The sequence below is a fragment of the Oryctolagus cuniculus genome, chromosome X (assembly GCF_964237555.1).
Source record: "Oryctolagus cuniculus chromosome X, mOryCun1.1, whole genome shotgun sequence".
Taxonomy (NCBI): Eukaryota; Metazoa; Chordata; class Mammalia; order Lagomorpha; family Leporidae; genus Oryctolagus; species Oryctolagus cuniculus.
Window position 1 is genome coordinate 77,767,117 of NC_091453.1, and position 19,234 is coordinate 77,786,350.

The 19,234-nt window shown below is 40.8% G+C and overlaps 1 protein-coding gene across 9 annotated transcripts in view; it reads right to left on the reverse strand.

The window, feature by feature from the left end:
- Positions 1–527: 527 nt before the first annotated feature.
- PLS3 (plastin 3) overlaps positions 528–19,234 on the reverse strand; it is a 92,326-nt gene continuing 73,619 nt past the window's right edge. For 5 of the 9 annotated variants that reach the window (XM_002720237.5, XM_070066620.1, XM_070066623.1 and 2 more), the window contains 10 exons: positions 18,433–18,598; positions 13,777–13,919; positions 10,165–10,260; positions 8,506–8,701; positions 7,384–7,462; positions 6,522–6,636; positions 6,192–6,325; positions 4,649–4,772; positions 4,312–4,436; positions 528–1,780 (listed from right to left, as the gene is read on the reverse strand). In XM_002720237.5, the coding sequence (XP_002720283.1) occupies positions 1,648–1,780; positions 4,312–4,436; positions 4,649–4,772; positions 6,192–6,325; positions 6,522–6,636; positions 7,384–7,462; positions 8,506–8,701; positions 10,165–10,260; positions 13,777–13,919; positions 18,433–18,598 (1,311 nt within the window). In that variant the 3' untranslated portion in view covers positions 528–1,647. Of the gene's footprint in view, positions 1,781–4,311; positions 4,437–4,648; positions 4,773–6,191; positions 6,326–6,521; positions 6,637–7,383; positions 7,463–8,505; positions 8,702–10,164; positions 10,261–10,529; positions 10,557–13,776; positions 13,920–18,432; positions 18,599–19,234 lie in introns of all 9 variants that reach the window. The other 4 variants (XM_051827279.2, XM_051827280.2, XM_051827281.2 and 1 more) reach the window with 1 other exon arrangement.

Consider the following 19,234-nt stretch of genomic DNA (forward strand, 5'->3'; position numbering starts at 1 on the left):
CCCAGATAAGTTGTCAGCTAATATCTGACCTGCTCACCTGCTGCTCCCCTACAGTGTATTTTAATAAATCGAACTCTGCTTATTTCTCTTTGTTCTACTGCTGGTGAGGCCCATTCACCGGCCATAATCAATCACTTTCCAAGACACTGCTAACATCTAGTGTGTAGAGGCCAGGGACACTGCTTAAATTCCCACAACACACAGGACTGTCCCTACCCTATGTCCAAATAATTAATCATGTATTCCAAAATGTCAGTAACAGTGAGGTTGAGAAAATCGGCCAATCTGGCTACTCAGATTCCCTGTGCTTCAGGATCCGTGTATCACAGAACATTGAAAAGATTAAAGAAGAAAGAGAAAAGACAGAAACTGGATAAGGACATTTTGTTAAGTTAGAGAAAACCATTTTAGCTCAGTTGTACTGTCTTTAATTCAGTACCTCCAATCTAAATACCATTTTATGGACTATGTCATCAATTATAAAGAAAAAATGCAACAAACATTGACATACCAGGAAGCAAGAAGAGATTATTATGTAAATGCCTTTATTTGAACTACTACATTGCTACCAGATTACATCACTTTTCAGAGTTAGAGTAACATAATGATCTCAAAAACTATAGTAACAGCTTGACAAAGCAGGAGTACATTAAGTCCTACATATATATTTTCAATTTTAGTGACCACATCTCCTTGTTTTAGATGTAAAATTTAAAAATATATTGTACACTTAGCACACTTGGCCTACCGAATCCTGTCTAAGTTCTGAGCATACTCTCTCCTCAAAAGTGTCACATTCAACAGCATTTTAAATGTAAAGAGAGAGTTTGATGGTACCGGTTTTAAAACAAATAAGGATGGATTGAACCAAGCAATTTAAGACAAAATATTTCAATTGTTTACAGCTTGGGTGAGAGGGAAGATGCAAATTTAAGGTACATTTTTTTTCCTCTATAATGTATGTGTTTTACTTACTTGAAGACCCCTTAAAAAAAGTAGCAAAATCAGCAGTCTTGCTTAATGTAATCAAAATATTCTTAAATGTACAAAAAAGGATCATGTAGAAAGAATACTGTAAAAAGATACTGATTTCAAAAATAAAAGAATAAGAAAAGCTTCTATTACATTCTGCACAGCCAGTTACTTTGGCAAATTCTCAGTACTACAAAGATAAGCAAAGGATACTCATATCCAAACACCTTCTGATCATAGTCCTCGAATAAGAACTAACATACTGGATGGAAAGTAAAGTTACTGTCTAATAATAATTCGTATTCAAACATCTAAGCCAATCCCAAGAGAAGGACATTCTAAGACGCAAAAAAAAAAAAAAAAAAAAAAAAAAAACCAAACAAAAAACAGAGAAAAATAACAAATAGCAAAGGGAAATGGCACGGGCAGCATCCTAGGAGAGAGCAGAACGGTTTGGCTAGGAGCACATTCAGGCATGCCTGAGACATCCAACTTCTGACTATGCGCAAGGGGAGTTGTTGTTGTTAAAAATTTTTCCTCCAAGGGCTTTCATGATGAGCTAGTCTTGTTAATCAAAACTGAAAGTCCTTTAAATGACCAAGAGTCCCTTAAGCCATAGCTGACTTGCTAGTCACGCACCCGGGAACAGGGGCGTTTTCACTTAGATCGGTTATTTTACACTCTCTTCATCCCCCTGCCCATCAAACACGCGAACACTGTCATGACCATCTTGGGCTTTACTTCCACAAGATCTTCGGGGAGAGCATACACTCTGGCTCCAATCCTTCTGGCCATGGACACCGCATACCTATTTATGGAGGAAACAAAAATCAAGCTGAAATGTTTGCCAGTCAAGGGCACCATGTGAGACTTCATTTCTTCTTATGCATTTAGCTGGGGCATAACAATTCCACATTGAGAGTTCAAATCAGAACGCTTTCACTTCTTATTTTCTGTTTTACTTTGGCTTTGAGTTCATTTTAAAGTCACACCAGGATCCTAAACCGTAAGCTCCATTAGTTGGGACTGATAATATTTATTCACTCTTTTCCTCCAATGTGAAGTGAGAATTAATCTTGAAGAACTGACTGTATATGAAAATGAAATTACTTAGGTTGGCTGTAAGATCAGTGCAAATAAAGCCCTTAGTTTGGTGTTTAACATATAGCAAAAGCTCAAGCATATTAGATTTCAGAGGCAGAGAGAGATCATTCTTCCATCTGCTGGTTCACTCCCCAAATGGCTGCAACAGCCAGGGCTGGGCCAGGACTCCATTCAGGTCTCCCATGTGGGTGGCAGGAACAAAAGTCCTTGGGCCATCTTCTGCTGCCTTCCCAGGTGCATTAGCAGGGAGCTTGATTGGAAATGGAGCAGCTGGGACTGAAATCAATACTCATATGGGATTCTGGCGTCACAGGTGGTGGCTTAACCTGCTGTGCCACTACACCTATCTTTTAATTCTGTTTTCCACAAACTTTTTAAATAGCCTTGTAAGAGTGGTCTACATACAGTAAAAGAAACATAAACAGATAATATGTTTAAAAAAGAGTCAGGGCCAAGAATAAAGACACATGAGACAAATAATGAGTATAAAAACTATTCTGTCTATAAAATTAAGAACTTTAAGGGCTGGCATTGTGGTAAAGCATATTAAGCCACCATCTATGACGCTGGCATCCCATGTGAGCACTGGTTCGATTCCCAGATGCCCCACTTCCAATCCTGCTGCCCCCACTAATGCTTCTGGGAAAAGCAGTAGAAGATGGTCCAAGTACTTGGGCCCCTGCCACCCATGTGGAAGACTCAGATGGAGTTTCAGACTCATGGCTTTGGCCTGGGCACTTAGTCCTGGCTTTTGTAGCCATTTGGGGAGTGAATGAGCAGATGGAAGATCTCTCTGTCTCTTCCCTCTCCGTCCCCCCATCACTCTATCTTTCAAAAAGAATAAATTAAAAAAAAAACAACCAGTGAGACAGATAATGAACACTGTAAAGTGTGGATATCCTTAACTTGTTTTTCCTTGCTTTAAGTTTGAACCTGATTTGCATTAAAAGTTACACTACATGATTTCTATAACCCACCAAAGTAAGTGATTGAGCACTTTGTAGGTCAGGAATATATATATATTTTTTCACTTAATCTCTATAAAACTTCTAAAACATTGTTGCCCTATTTTACTGATGAGGAATTTGAGGCTAAAAGGTTTCTTCCATACGAGTGAGATTGTACAGTATTTGTCTTTTTTCCCCCAAAGAAACCACTTACTTAATGAGTATAAATTTCATCAGTACAACTGTAGGAATATAGTGCTTCTTCCCATTATACCTCCATCCCACCCCACAGTATTTGTCTTTCTGTATCTGCCTCATTTCACATGACAAAATGTTCTCCAAGTTCATCTGTGTTACTGCGAATGATAGGATTGCATCCCTTTCTTGGGTGTGTAGTATTCTACTTTCATATGTGGAATCTAATTCAAGAGCTGATCTCATAGAGAGACAGCAGTACCATGGTGGTTAGTGGGGAGGGAAGGGTAAGGAAATGTTGGTCCAAGGATATATAATTCCAGAGAAATAGGAGGGGGAATAGGCCCAGGATAGAAAAAGATAAAAAGTGTGAAATTGAGTAAGTGATTTCTTGGAGCCAGGGCTGGTGGGTGAGGGGAGGTTACGTGGGGGAGGGGAGAGAAATGGGGAGTGACTACTAACAGTTATGGAGTTTCTTTTTTATGTAATGAAAATGTTCTAAAATACATTATAGTGATGGCTGCACGACTCTTTCAACATACTATAAACCACCGGATTTTAAAGTACACTTTAAATGATGAATGACATTAAATGTGAAATCTATCTTAATCAAGCTATTTAAAAGAAATGTTAAAAGCTTTCAAAAAAGAAACAGAGGTTTCTCCCAGTTGACACCACACTTAAGGTGGCAGAACCTAACTAAGAATTGGGGCCGGCGCCATGGCTCACTTGGTTAATCCTCCACCTGCGGCACCGGCATCCCATATGGGCGCTGGGTTATAGTCCCGGCTGCTCCTCTTCCAGTCCAGCTCTCTGCTGTGGCCCGGGAGGGCAGTGGAGGATGGCCCAAGTGCTTGGGCCCCTGCACCCGCATGGGAGACCAGGAGGAAGCACCTGGCTCCTGGCTTCAGATCGGTGCAGCGCCAGCCATGGCGGCCATTTGGGGGGTGAACCAACGGAAGGAAGACCTTTCTCTCTGTCTCTCTCTCTCACTGTCTAACTCTGCCTGTCAAATAAAAAAAAAAAAAAGAATTAAGATTGGCCCAGCCACAAAGTCCACATTCTTTCCACAATCTTAGGCAGTCTCTCTTACTTGGCATTATTGTGCTTGTCATCTTCTGTTAGATTGCCACTCTTAACAAGGTCATAGTTTATGCAGCCAGGCTGGATGGCATCAATTAAATCCACCACTGCCAAACTGGAGCTGATCGTCTTGTCCTAGTGAAAAGGCAGAACCAGTCAGAGAGTCTCCATTATGTACAAAGCAACATACGCTTACTTGTATAAAATGTCAAGAACAAAGCTTAGCAATTTAAGAGGATCTCAGCATTCGCCCAGCAATTCTCATTCACAGAGAAACCAAAGGTTGTCCTTCCCAGTTATAGATATGATCTGGCAAACATAGTGTGGAATCTAATAGGGATTCTGACCTTAAAGCTCTGAATGGAAGTTGATTTCCCAGCTTCACTCAACGTTCTGTTCACCCAGTTCACAATGATGTCATCATTAGCTTTCTGACCCTCTCCAAGATCTTCCAGGACATTGAGGGTATATCTAAGAAGCAGAACAAAAGGTCACCATCTACTTTATGGAAAAAAAAATGGCAACACCAGAAAGATGCTTTCTCTTCCATTTCTTTTATTCCTTAGGTTTGGAAGACTGAAGATTTCACGGAAAGAGATTCACAGTATATGGAAAAATTACTTCAAGTAGCAGTGGCTTGTCAGCGCTCCATCCCTTTCAAAGGTGAGGGGAAGATCTACCATGCTTCAGTGAGCAAGTCCAACAGTCTGTTCCAACGGTGGGAATGACTTTCACTGGGCTTTGGCTGCTACTCAGTTATGATGAATGCTTTTCAGCGTTACGGTTGGGAAATGTTCACTTTCACACGGATATATAGGGATGCTCATTTTTTTCTTATAGCTGCTTTATTCACTGATACTAAATGTGCCTTCAATCTGTTTGGCAGATTTCTTACGAAGGGGCATCAGGTGCAGTGGTTAAGACACGGCTCGGTAGATCTGCATCCCATATGGTAGTGTTTGAGTTCCTGTCCTGGCTTGGCTTCCGATTCCAACTTCCTGCTAATGTAAACCCTGGGAGGCAGCTCAAGTAACTGGGTCTCTGCCACTCTCATGGGAGACTTGGGTTGATTAATAGCTCCTGGCTTCAGTCTGATTCAGCCTTGGGGAGTGAACCAGTGGATGGGAACTCTCTCTCCCTGTCTGTCTCCTTGCCTCTCAAATGAATAAAATAAATAATTCTTAATTTAAAAAGAAGAAATAGTTAAAAAATGGCAGGGGAGGGAATAGTCATAGTTTTGCTGCCTAATTTACAAGGAAGAATTTCCCATTGAACATCCAACATATACAACAGGTCTTCAAAAAGTTCACAAAAACTGCCTATTATGGAAAACTTTGCATGGATTTCAAAATTTCTGGAACCAAAACAAACATCTATTAATTCCCTTTGCCATTAGCTTTTTAAATTCATTTTCTGTATTCATTAATTAAACTAAGTTCATGGGGCTGATGCTGTGGCGCAGTGGGCTAAGCCTCTGTCTAAAGTGCCTGCATCCCATATGGGCACTGATTTGAGTCCTGGCCGCTCCTCTTCTGATCCAGCTCTCTGCTATGGCCTGGGAAAGCAGTAGAAGATGGTCCAACTGCTTGGGTTCCTGCACCCGTGTGGGAGACCCAGAAACTCCTGGCTCCTGGCTTCAGACTGGCTCAGTTCCAGCTGTTGCAGCCATTTGAGGAGTGAATCAGCAGATGGAAGACCTTTCTGTATCTCCCTCTGTCTGTCTGTAATTCTGCCTCTTAAATAAATAAATACAATCTTAAAAAAAATAAACTAAGTTCAGAGTTTAAAAGCAAAGGTTTCATCATTGGTACATTTCCTTATGAAAAACAATGACTAAATCACAGACTTGTATGATAATACAGCTTAAACTGCTATAATTGTGTACTATACCTTCTCATCAGCTGCCAGATTAAAGCTAAAGTCAGGGTTTGGTTCCCATCATTCAGGTCTTGCCCTCCAATGCCAACAAGGGAGAATTTAGCAGGATGCTTTCCTAATTCAACAGCATAGTTGCAGTTTTCTAGCTGCAAACACACAAAAGTCAATGGTTATAGATTTTCATGTGTATGTGTGTGTGTGTAATGACAGGTGTCAGCACACAAAAACAAGACACAATTTCTATCCTCAAGTGATTCATAGTTCAGAGTTTTTGAAACAAAAGAAACAGATCAAGAATACAAATAGTCTGTATCAAAGATATGGAACAACTTAATTATCTACCTTTTTCATGTTGGCTCCAAGTTTCGGGTATGGAGGTTTATTAACCTTACTCCAGTCAACAGGAACTTTAATTCGTTCATATAACTGTAAGATGACCAGGGCGTCTTGCAGGTCACTAACAATTTAAAAATAACTTAATCAGTGTTTCAGACAGCTGGATCTCTCCTTAAATCTGTTAATACCACGCTGTCACACAAAATGCATAAAATCATAGATAACTCCCCAGATTCCTGTTTTGTATCAATCTGTGTTGAAAACAGAGCAAAGACCATCCAACGCACTTAAAGGAATTTACTGTGTGAGCAAGGCAATATTCTAGAGGCTGGGCTCACAAGATAAAAATCCCTGTCCTATACTGGAGTAAGAGAGATTGACAATAAACTAGCACCCAGCTAAATAATATGATTTGGGGTGTGTGTTAGTGTTATGAAGAAAAACAAGGAACTAGGGTTATATGTTAGAGAGTGGCAGGTGGTAGCCAGCAAAAGTCTCTTGAATTGGTAGCTGGAATATGATAAGGATGCAAGACATGTGGGCAAAGAACATTCCGAGTTGAGAGAACACTGGGCCAAAGGCCTTGAGGCACTGTGGATGGTCTGCTTGAAATGTTCCCTGGTCTGTCTTTCAAAATATAAAGCATCCATTCCCCAGGGCCCTACAGACATTCATACATTCTAACACTTGCAGTTAATGATTATGTAAAGAAATCACTGGAATTTCTGGGTATTGGGAAAATGATGGAAAGTGCCACTCAACATTTTCTGATATAAACAACCACTACAAACTAACAAGCTTAAAATCATTATTTGTGTTGCATCCATTCATGGTGTTCACAACTTTATAAGTGCATAGAAGTGCTTACGCATAGAGATGGTTTACGTGGGGATTAACGCCAAGAGAGTTCATCCAGTTACGGAAGGTTCTTTCTTCACGAGTTTCTCCTATTAAGAGTATTTCAAAAGTTATTTCTTCATTAAACACCCTATGTATGTGAATATCCATGTGTTGGATTATTTTATCTGCTGTATTCAGACCTAAAAGTTTCTCCAGTATGTGCATTTTTTTAATGTGATGTTTGAAAAGGGCTCTAAACTTTGGCCAGCACTGTGGCGCAGCAGATTAAACCTCTGCTTGAGACACTGGCACCTCATATGAGCACGGGTTTGAGTCCTGGCTGCTCCACCTCCCACTGAGCTTCCTGCTAATGTGCCCAGGAAGGCAGCAGATGATGGCCCAAGTCCTTGGGCCCCTGCCACCCACATGGGAGACCAGGATGGAGTTCCAGGCCCCTGGCTTTGGCCTGGCTCAGTGCTGGCAGTCATCTGGGGGAGTGAACCAGAAGACTGAAGATCTCTCTCCCTCCCTCTCTCTCTCTATGTCGCTGTGCTTTTCAAATGAAATAAATAAAACTTAAAAAATAAAAAGCATTGTCATCCTGAAACACTGGTTTACTAAGTGGCCTTACATTCACTGCCCCTAGACTTCTTTTAAAAAGTTCACTTGTGGGGCAGGCATTTGGCCCAGCACTTAGGATACTAGGTAGGATGCCAGTGTCCCACACCCAAGCACCTGGGTTCATTTCCTGGCTCTGGCTCCTGACTCCAGCTTCCTACTAATGCAGACCCTGGGAGGCAGTGGTGATGGCTCAAGTAGTTGGGTTCCTGAACATCCATGTGAAAGATCCAGATTGCATTTTGGGCCATGGAGAACATTTGGTGAGTGAACCAGTAGATAGGAGCCCTCTCTCTATCTGTATCTGTCTCTCAAATAAATTAACCTAAAAAAAAATAAAGCAAAAGTTCACTTGTATTATCACTTCCTAGCAGCTGCCAATTTTTACTCAACACGTGCACCTGCTTATAGTAGATACCTGCTGAAGGCAAGCAAGCAAAGACACTTAGTAGGTCCAGATGATGAAATCACCATGGCCTTTGTATTTCTACTCTGTAGTCTACCCATTAGAATTCGACAAGCTTTTAGTTACCTTCTAATAGTGTCCAGTCAATATCCTGGTTCTCTGGCTTAGTTAGTGCTGGGTATTTATTAAACAGGTTAGCAACAAAGGCTAAGTTCAGTTTGGGATTTCCACTGACAACATCAGCAGGGGTGACAAACTGTCTGCAGCCTAATTTGTCTGCTTGTTGAAGCATACTCTCAGCTCTCTTCAAATCATCTGTTTCCTGTTGAAGTGAAGTAAAGACAGTTTTTTAAAGCCCATACTAAAAATATAGAAATTTTCCCTACAATCATAGTCTGGGTATACAATTCTACTTTCTTTTAGCCAACATATGGTACTTATTATAAAATTGTTTTGAATGCAAAAAAAAAAAAAAAAAAAAAAGTTGGCTTTGCTGGATATGCAGTACCTTTAAAATACACTAGGTGGCGGAAGATAATATCTCTACATTCTGGGTACATTTAACTTCATTCCAAAAAGCCAAATAAAAGAAATACATACATAAAAGAAAAAGAAACACACATAAAAGAAAAAGAAAAAATAGGGAGAGAAAGGCTAGAATTGCTCAGATTTTAAAATTAGGCCTTTATACCTCCTTTAGTGTACAGCTGGAAAAATATGAAGGAAACTGAAAAATAAGGGAAAAGTGTGAGCAAAGAAAGGCTCAGGGATAAAATGAGTGAGGTGCTTGGATGCTAGTGGGAAGGGAGGCTTTGGGGGAGGGGCACAGACTTGCGGAAAATAACACAAGGAGAAATTGAGCAAGATTGTGTAGGGCCATAAGGGCTAAGCATAGAATTTTAGATTGAATTCTAGAGTCATAGGGCGGGGCAAGAAATCATTGAAGAATTCTGGGAAGAGACAAGAGGACTGACTCAAGAAGGGTTGTCCCAGAATCAGTTCATATACTAGTGGTGTTGCTCCAGGTACGACATCACTTAGCTAGCCATTCCAGATTCCCTAATTCACAGGATGGCCCCTAACCCCAGCAAGAGTGACCTGAGCTGAAAAGTTCTACATTTAACATACAGACAGAAATACTCAGATAGCATGCAAGTCGCTTACAAGTTCAGTTCTGGTTAGGACAGTGCAAAACGGTTTAGCCTGTGAACCCACTCAATTCTGTTGTGCAATATAGGTTAGATATGTGGATTTTGTTAATTACCGGAATGTATTCCATATCTATTGGGTACACAGAACTATAGAACCCCAGCAACTTGGGACTAAATAGTGCAACCCTTTATGCATAAGCAAGATGAAATTCAATGTGGGGAAGGTTCTTGGTCCAAGTTCACTAAACAAATTAGTGACTTATGTAACCAAAGGAACAAGGTCCCTGAAAGAGATTCCTCAAATTGAATTTCATGGCTCTAGAGTTTGAATATATAATCAATTACTATGGTTACAATCCGAATACTTGGAAAAAGTTGATGTCTGGTGTTTATTTCCCTATATTTGATTTGACTATTTTATGCCATCAGTATAAACCAATACCACCATAATTATGAAACTCACTAATAAATTATAAAAATAAAGCAGAGCTAGTTTTTTTGGTCTCTGAATTACATGTACAGTAATACATTTCTAAAAGTAATGCTTAAAGTTGTCAATACTACCACATGCAACTGTAAAAATCTTTGGAATTATATGAAGTCAACAACAATTCAAAAGAGCACCTATACTTACATTGAAACCTGACATGTTAATATCTATCCGTGGTTCACCTTCCTTTTGTCCTTTTGGTGCAATTTGATTGAGAAGATGGAAATACGCTTTGGAATCCTACAAATGAATGGAAAATGTCAGTGAGGTCACATTCATAAGGAATGAATGCATCCCATTGTCCCTTGTTTAGAAGGATATTTGCATTAGATTTTGTGAGAATACATGGCAGAAAATTCTGTTTTCTTATTTAACTGATCTTTTCCCCAGAAAATTCCAGCTACCTAGCTTATATCTCCTGAATATGGATGAATTGGAATTTGATGTGCCCTTACAATTTACTGGCATCATAAACACGATAATGCTAACAAACGTAACTAGTTCTGTACCTTCACGGAATTACTGAAGTCAATAAGCTTGATAGAGAAAATATGCATGAAAAGAAGCAGCAGAGCAGAAATCCAGGAAGCATAGGGAAAGAAAAAATGAAGAGGTTATGTCATTAGAAAGTGCAATAAATACCATAATCTATGGTAAAGAGATTACCTGTGTAAAAATATACATATTTAATTGTAAATTTAAATGATAAAAAGTCTGAAATGAAAAGTAGTTGGTAAAGCAGCATTCAGCCTTTTATGATCTGCATGTACATAACAAAACATGCTTGTCTTTTTGTGTTGAGCTCAGGCTGCTCCACCATTTGCACATTGTTTACTTGGAATCACAATACATAAAACAAAGTGGAGTTGCTCATAGTGGGGTTGGCACTGGAGAATTCAGACTGTGGACTATCCACCGAACACACCTTGGCAGTCATTGTCCTAGCGCAAACGCTTAAGTGTCTTCACACAGTCTTCTCTGGAACACTAGAGGACAGGACTGCAGTCAAGATTAACCCTTTGGGGGCCGGCGCTGTGGCCCAGTGGGTTAAAGCCCTGGCCTGAAGCACCGGCATCCCATATGGGTGCCAGTTCTAGTCCCGGCTGCTCCTCTTCCAATTCAGCTCTCTGCTATGGCCTGAGAAGGCAGTGGAAGATGGCCCAAGTCCTTGGGCCTCTGCATCCACGTGGGAGACCTAAAAGAAGCTCCTGGCTCTGGATCGACTCAGCTCCAGCCGATGTGGCCATCTGGGGAGTGAATCAGCAGATGGAAGACCCCTCTCTCTGTCTCTACCTCTCTCTGTAACTCTTTCAAATAAGTAAAATAAATCTTTAAAAAAAAAAAAAAAGATTAACCCTTCAGGGCCGGGGCCAGTGCTGTGGCATAGCTGGGAAAGCTGCCGCCTGCAGTGCCCACATTCTATTTGGGCACTGGTTCGAGTCTTGGCTGCTCCACTTCTAATCCAGTTCCTGGCTGATGGCCTGGTGAGGCAGTAGAAGATGATCCAAGTGTTTGGGCCCCTGAATCCGCATGGGAGACCCAGAAAAAGCTCCTGGCTTCAGATCAGTCCAGCTCTGGCCGTTGTAGCCACTTGGAGAGAGAACCACAGGATGGAGGATCTCTCTCTTTCTCCTTCCCTCTCTCTGCCTGTGCCTCTATGTAACTGTTTCAAATAAATAAGTAAATCTTAAAAAAAAAAAAAAAAGATTAATCTTTCCCTATCTAAAGATCACCTTCCCAGCCTTGACAATTTTATATTCCTGGACATTGAAAATATACACAAGCTATAAAGGAGTGTTTCTAATGGTAAGCTCTGTACTACATGCATCCTCATCCCCTTAGGAAGTTGCTCAGTATGATGGGGTCTTCAAAGAGCTTGTGGAAAACTAGTAATATGAAAACCTATGTATGGATTTCCAAATTCTGTTGCACTAAAATAAACGTATCTTGTAATCTCATCTTCCTGCAGACTTTCTGAAGTGCTGGTATATGGGAATTACTGGATTCAGTCTCAGAACTACTAGAAACGGATCTCTATGAGCTTCCAAGAAAGCTACATCTTAATCTAGCTGTCAGATTTTGAAACTCAGTGCCATAAATGAGTCTAGGAATGGCAGAGATCAGGTGAGTAAAAGCCATGTAGGGCAATTCATGAAATGACAATCCAGTACTTATCCTCAGGGGGCATAAGATTTACCTCCTAAGGAAGGGTGAGTTACAGCTGTGCAAGCCCATTCAGTTCTAATTACTTGCTAATGGTACATAAACAAGTTATAGTCGAATCCTATGCACTTGCGAAGAACAGCTAAAGAGCAGACCCAGTAGAATCTGTATTTCCTGTCCTGAAAGGGGCCTTCTAGGTGAAAATTCAAACGTGAATATGCATACATTGGAAGCTAGTTCTTATATTAGCAAACAATTCTTTGCTCTTTAAAAAAAATTCAAAGAAGGTTTCACTTAAAATATATCCCAGTATATAAAATCCATTTACAAGTGGTTTTCAGTAACATACCTAATACATGAAGCAAGAAATGCCTGGCCAAATCTATCATATAAGTTAAAAAGAAGGGGTCAGATGGTGTTATAGTCTGGGGGCTAGCCTTAATTTTCACTGATATAATCATTCCAAGTCCCCTCTTGCTTCCTCTCACTACTGAATAATATGATCTCCGAATATTGTTTTCATAGCCTATGAGTGATATCTGATAAAGAGCCTCAAGTTTTTTTCCCTTCTCTTGTTCCAACATCTGGACTTTGGAGAAAGTTGAGTTGGTTACTGAGCTGTCTACAACGCAGTCAGCCCTTGCTGTCTGGTTCTCCCCAGACACCAAAGCCTGCAGATGCTCAAGTCCTTTATAAAATAGAGTACACTGCAAATAAGGTATGACCATTCTCCCGATTACATAAAATATCTCTAGGTTGCTTGTATAATGCCTAAAATGATGGAAATATTATGTAAATAGTTGCTATATTGTCTACTGTATGGTTTAGGGAATAATACAAAAAAAAGCTGTGCAATATTTTTTCCAAAGTTTTAATCTATAGTAGGCTGAATGTGCCGATGCAGAACCTGTGCACACGGAAGGACAAAGCCACAGTGATTTCGGCCTTCTCTGTGTGAGAAGCCAAAGGCAACATGTGGTAGATGAACATAACCAACATCTCCCTCCCTTGTTGGCTTTTCACCTACTGCTCATGGTGAAGAGTTGGTGCCAAAATTCAATTCAATACAGGAAATAGTTGAGGGTCTCTTATGCAGTAGAGATTATGTTAGAGACTGGGGTTAACAGGAGGGTTCCGGGGTGGGAGACACAGACATAGGTAAGAGCGCTTCATCCTTCAAAAAACTCAACATGTGAAAGTGGAGAACACAACAGGAGAAACGGCAAGCGAAGGGAAGTGAAGGGGAATGGTGAGGCTCTTCCTCTCCTCTAGGTCTTTCCTAACAGGTACACTGGGCCCTGAGAAAGGCCTAGAAGAGTCGTGCCCCATCCTTTTGTATTCCATGTTCAGCAGGAGGCAGAATAGGAAACAAATGAGCACTATAATTCACTTAGGCTTTTCCCACGAACCACAAGACAGACTTGGTGCGCATGCTTCTCTATTTGCTTCTGCCTCTCTACTGAAATCAACCACCAGGATCAAAAGGCAACAAGGCCTGGTGACATCCTATTAGTATGTACTCCCTGGTAAGCTGGAATGCAATTCCCTGAGGGTTATACCTCCCCAAAGTGTTCTAGTTCTCTGCACAGTTACCTTAATGTCAGCACTGAAGTTGTTGATTTTTTGCCAGCCTGAGTTTTCTAAGTGAAAGTTGGCCCATCTAAGCAGAAGCTCTTCTGGAGACAACTTCATGAGCTCCTCCAAAGTCTCACCATCTCGGAGTAAAGCAGCCAAGGCTAGAAGAAAAAAAAAACAATCCCATAACCAATATATGCTAGGATAATGGTCACTGCAAGCCGTTCACTCTTTTGACTCTCTGTTAAGAAATGGAGGTACAAAAACTACTAGGTACTGATAAACTAATCAAAAGATAAATATGAAACTACGGGGGCCAGTGCTGTAGTGTAGCGGGTAAAGCCGCCGCCTGCAGTGCCGGCATCCTATATGGGTGCCAGTTCGCGTCCCAGCTGCTCCACTTCCAATCCAGCTCTCTGATATGGCCTGAGAAAGCAGTAAAAGATGGCCCAGGTCCTTGGGCCCCTGTACGTACATGGGAGACCTAGAAGAAGCTCCTGGCTCCTGGCTTTGGATTGGCACAGCTCTGGCCGTTGTGGCCAATTGGGGATTGAACCAGTGGATGGAAGACCTTTCTCTCTGTCTCTCATTCTCTCTCTGTGTAATTCTGACTTTCAGATAAATAAACAAATCTTTTAAAAAATGAAAGTATGTATCTATTTTAAATGATTTTTCAAAAACATTTATTGTTCATTTGAAGGCAGAGTGACAGATTGGGAGAGACAGAGAAAAATCTTCCATCTGCTGGTCCACCTCCCAAACACCTGCAACATCCTGGTGTCAGTGGCTTAAGCCCCTGTACCACAGTGCCTGCTCCAGTAGAAAATTATTAAGCAAGGCGATACACATAGACATTGTATTATGAGAATGTACCATAAATATTATATAAGTTTTGTAATACTATAATTATATAAAATATGTAATACATACTATAATATATAATAATTATAATTCTCCGGTTATTCTTCACATTCCAAATATCAAATAAAGTTATAAATTTTGACATTTTCACTTTCTACCACATATTTGCATAAATTACTCTTATTTTATACTTTTTTTGGGGAAGGATACTTAAAACTTGGGAACTTTTACTTAACCTTTTGATTAAAATAGTCTAAAAACATTATGGTACTTAAGTATATAAAATACTATCTATTTAAGTATAATTAATCAATTCACTCTTTCAAAAATTTTTTTATAAAGATTTATTTATTTATTTTAAAGTCGGAGTTATACAGAGAGAGGAGAGGCAGAGAGAGATAGAGAGAGATCCTCCATCTGCTGGTTCATTCCCCAGTTGGCTGCAATGACCCGATCGGAAGCCACGAGCCAGGAATTTCTTCTGGGTCTCCCACATGGGTGCAGTGGCCCAAGGACTTGGGCCATCTTCTACTGCTTTCCCAGGCAATAGCGGAGAGCTGGATCGGAAGTGGAGCAGCCGGGACTCAAACTGGTACCAATATGGGATGCCAGCATTGCAGGTGGTGGCTTTTACTTGCTACACCACCCTTGAAGGGTTTAACTTCTTTTAAAAGTCATTTAACACAACCTTATATTTGTCATTGCTCCTAACACAGAAAGGCTCCTCAATAATCTTTCTGTTGTTGAAATGAATGTGTGAAAGAAACCAAACTTTCTTGGGTAAATAATTCCATAGGTAATAGGTAGAAGCTTGGGTCCCTGCATAGAGCAAGGCCTAAAATTTAAACATTGTTCTAAGAAGTAGTGTGGCCCTTATGTGATAATTCATTCCCATCTCCACTAAATGCTGGAAAGAATTACACAGCGAGCCAATACCTTTCTATTTGGTGTTACCCTTTTCCTTCAACTCCTTTAAGCCAGACAAACACCATGGTGAAGGCCAGCAATCTAAATAATTCTAGTCATTCAAAAGTAAATACTTTTGGGTGGATTGAAAATATAAGTGTACCAAAGCTTGAATGTGCAAACAAGCCTTATAACTTACAAATATACAAAATCAGACTGTTGACAGACATTATGAGATCTTGAAAACATTGAGCATCCCAAATCTATACAAGGGGACTTGGAAGGGGCCGGCGCTGTGGCATAGTGGGCTAAGCCTCCACCTGCGGTGCCAGCATCCTATATGGGCACTGGTTCATGTCCCAGCTGCTCCTCTTCTGATCTGGTTCCCTCCTTGTAGCGTGTTAAAGCAGCAGAAGATGGCCCAAGTGTTTAGGCCCCTGCACCCACAGGGAGACCTGAAAGAAGCTCCTGGCTCCTGCCTTCAGATGGGCCCAGCTCTGGCCATTGTATCCATCTGAGGAGTGAACCAGCAGATGGAGGACCACTTTCTGTATTATAGTAATATTTATATATACAATACTTTACTTTTATATAGAAAGGAATCTTAATATCTAATTACATAATGATTAAAATATATAATATAAAATTATATATTTTAAAATATAATTATACATAATTATAAAAATAACTATACATATAAAAAAAGAAAAGTTCATGGGAAAAATAAAGTTTATGGAAAAAATGGAATTTGAAGATAAATTTATCTTTGTGCCACAAAACTTTCTATGCATAGCTTTCCACAAACTTTTTGAAGAACTCTCATATTTTTTCTCTAAACTAACTGGAGATCGAGATGGTGATGCTAAGAAGTTCTGGATTAAATATGAATGTTTGGATTGTTGCTCAACATTTTACAGGGAGAAGGAAATGTAGTACTTGCTGGGACCCAACAACAATTGTATGGCATATGCATATGCATCCTATAAATCAGCGATGTGATATCAAACCTAAGCTGTAAAAAAGATGATGCTTCTGCTGGCCCAGCAAATGCGAGACCATCACGGGTAGGTTAGAAGACTTTCAGGGGGCCAGTGTTGTGGTATAGCGGGTAAAGCTGACGCCTGTGACACCGCATCCCTTATGGGTGCTGGTTCGAGTCCTGCCTGCTCCACTTCCGACCCAGTTCCCTGCTAATGTACCCAGGAAAGCAGTGGAAGACGGCCCAAGTGCATGATGATTCCCTGTCACCCATGTGGAAGACTTGGATAAAGCTCCTGGCTTCATTTCTTTTTTCTTTTCTTTTTTTACAGGCAGAGTGGACAGTGAGAGAGAGAGACAGAGAGAAAGGTCTTCCTTTGCCGTTGGTTCACCCTCCAATGGCCGCCGCGGCTGGTGCGCTGCGGCTGGCACCCCGCACGGACCCGAAGGCAGGAGCCAGGTGCTTCTCCCGGTCTCCCATGCGGGTGCAGGGCCCAAGCACTTGGGCCATCCTCCACTGCACTCCCTGGCCACAGCAGAGAGCTGGCCTGGAAGAGGGGCAACCGGGACAGAATCCGGCGCCCCGACCGGGACTAGAACCTGGTGTGCCGGCGCCGCAAGGCGGAGGATTAGCCTAGTGAGCCGTGGTGCCGGCCCAGCTCCTGGCTTCATTTCAGCCTGGCCCAGCCTGGCCTTTCAGCCACTTGGGGAGTGAACCAGCGGATGCAAGATATGTCTCTCCCTCTCTCTCTGTAACTCTTTCAAATAAATAAATAAATCTTAAAAAGAGTTTTGAAGAAGTCTATACCAATGATAGGATATAAAATATATTAAAAATAATGGGAGATGTTATACAATGGTAAAGCTGAGGGTAGGGATTGTATGGGCAGGGCAGAAAAAAAACAGCTATCAAATTTTGGGACCTTAAGAAAATAGTATGGACTACCCATTTAAGTTCCCGCTTTCTAAGGAAATATACTTAAAAACATGACGGGGCAGGTGCTGTGGTATAGTGGGCAAAGCTGCCATGTGCAGTGCTGGTATTCCATATGGGCGCCAATTCGGCTGCTCCACTTCTGATCCAGCTCTCTGCTATGGCCTGGGAAAGCAGTAGAAAATGGCCTGAGTATCTGGGCCCCTGTACCCATGTGGTAGACCCAGAGGAAGCTCCTGGCTTCTGGCTTCGAATTGGCATAGCTCTGGCTGTAGCAGCCAATTGGAGAGTGAACCAGCAGATGGAAGACCTCTCTTTCTCTCTCTCTGTGTGTAACTCTGACTTTCAAATAAATAAATAAATCTTTAAAAACAAAACAAAACAAAACAAAAAGCCATGACAGCACCATGCTAGCCTGATAGATTCCAAGCCTCTCCAATCGGAACTTGCTGGACAGTGGTTTTGCATTCTAGCTCCTTCCTACCTAATCCATAAAGATTTTCCTCAGGTCCCTAATTCAGGACTTTGATTTGAGAATTACTCCTGATTTCTTACTCTCCTCCCACCCCTCCACCCTGCAAGAACTGGAGCGGGATTTAAAGAGATAGTACACAGTCAGAGGTGAATGCAGGGGGAATCTCCTCCTTACTCTTGCAACCACCTTTCTCTCCACAAAAAGACCTTGGCTTTGGTGACTGGCCTTCTCATGCCCTTGGGCAGACGCATTTTTAACTTCAGTAACAAAAGTTCCTTAACCTCTCTATACCACTGTGTCTTTATTGTAAAGTGAATTTTGAAGTGTCAGCTAAACGTTAATTACTACTGAAGGAGAGAGTTGCAATTAGGCTGTTGTCCTGAATAACTCCACAACATTATCTTATGGTAATTCTAGTTATCATCTGATCGCCTCAATTAAATGAAAGCATGACAGTCTGCAAAACCAGAAGAAAATGAAGTAATAAATAACTTTCAAAATAACAACTGCATTCCATTACCTTCATTCCTGCTTAATTCAATGTCAGCGAACAAACCGATTTTAATGATCTGCCAAAGCAGTCCCAAAACCAGATGAGGTTTCCCAGCTCGCAAATCCTCCGCACCAATGTTTACAACATGACATCCAATGGCAGAAGCCGAGTTCAGTGCCAAGTTCAAGTTTTCCTGTGAGACAGCCAAATTATACACTTGCTTTTTGATCTTTCTGTTTTTTAGCAGTCTACCTCTCTCGTCACTGAGAATAACACTCAATGAGGAAATTAATATCCTGTATTAACTTTAGCCATATATGATCCACAGGGAATAAATTCTAGACTTCAGTGTTCAAAAAGCAAAGCTAAAAATAATCTCGGTCTTTTTTTTTTTCCTTTTTACTATCTTTAGCAGAATTTCCTGGGAAGTTAACTTGATATTTTTATTTGGTCCCTCTTGAAGTACACTAACACTATAGGAAAAGGGTAAGTGACCAGATTAAATGTATCTATGTGAATAAAGTGTTATACTTCTAAAAAAGCCTAAATGAGAGATCAACAGTATTGCACACACCTGAAAGAGCTCCAGAATTTATTAGTTTCCACATTCCAAGGCATGCTCTTTGCCTGAGGGAATTTTTGCTAATAGTCTAGTACTCCATTCCAAAGCATGCCAGTGATTTAAGATCTGAACTATTTTTTCTTATTTCTGCAATCTTTGAACACATTGTATAGAGAAAATAACATAGGTTATTGGAGTTAGAGATTTGAGCCTCAGGTCCAACATGCACTTCAGCCCCAGCTCTCTTTGTAAGATCTGGATAATAAT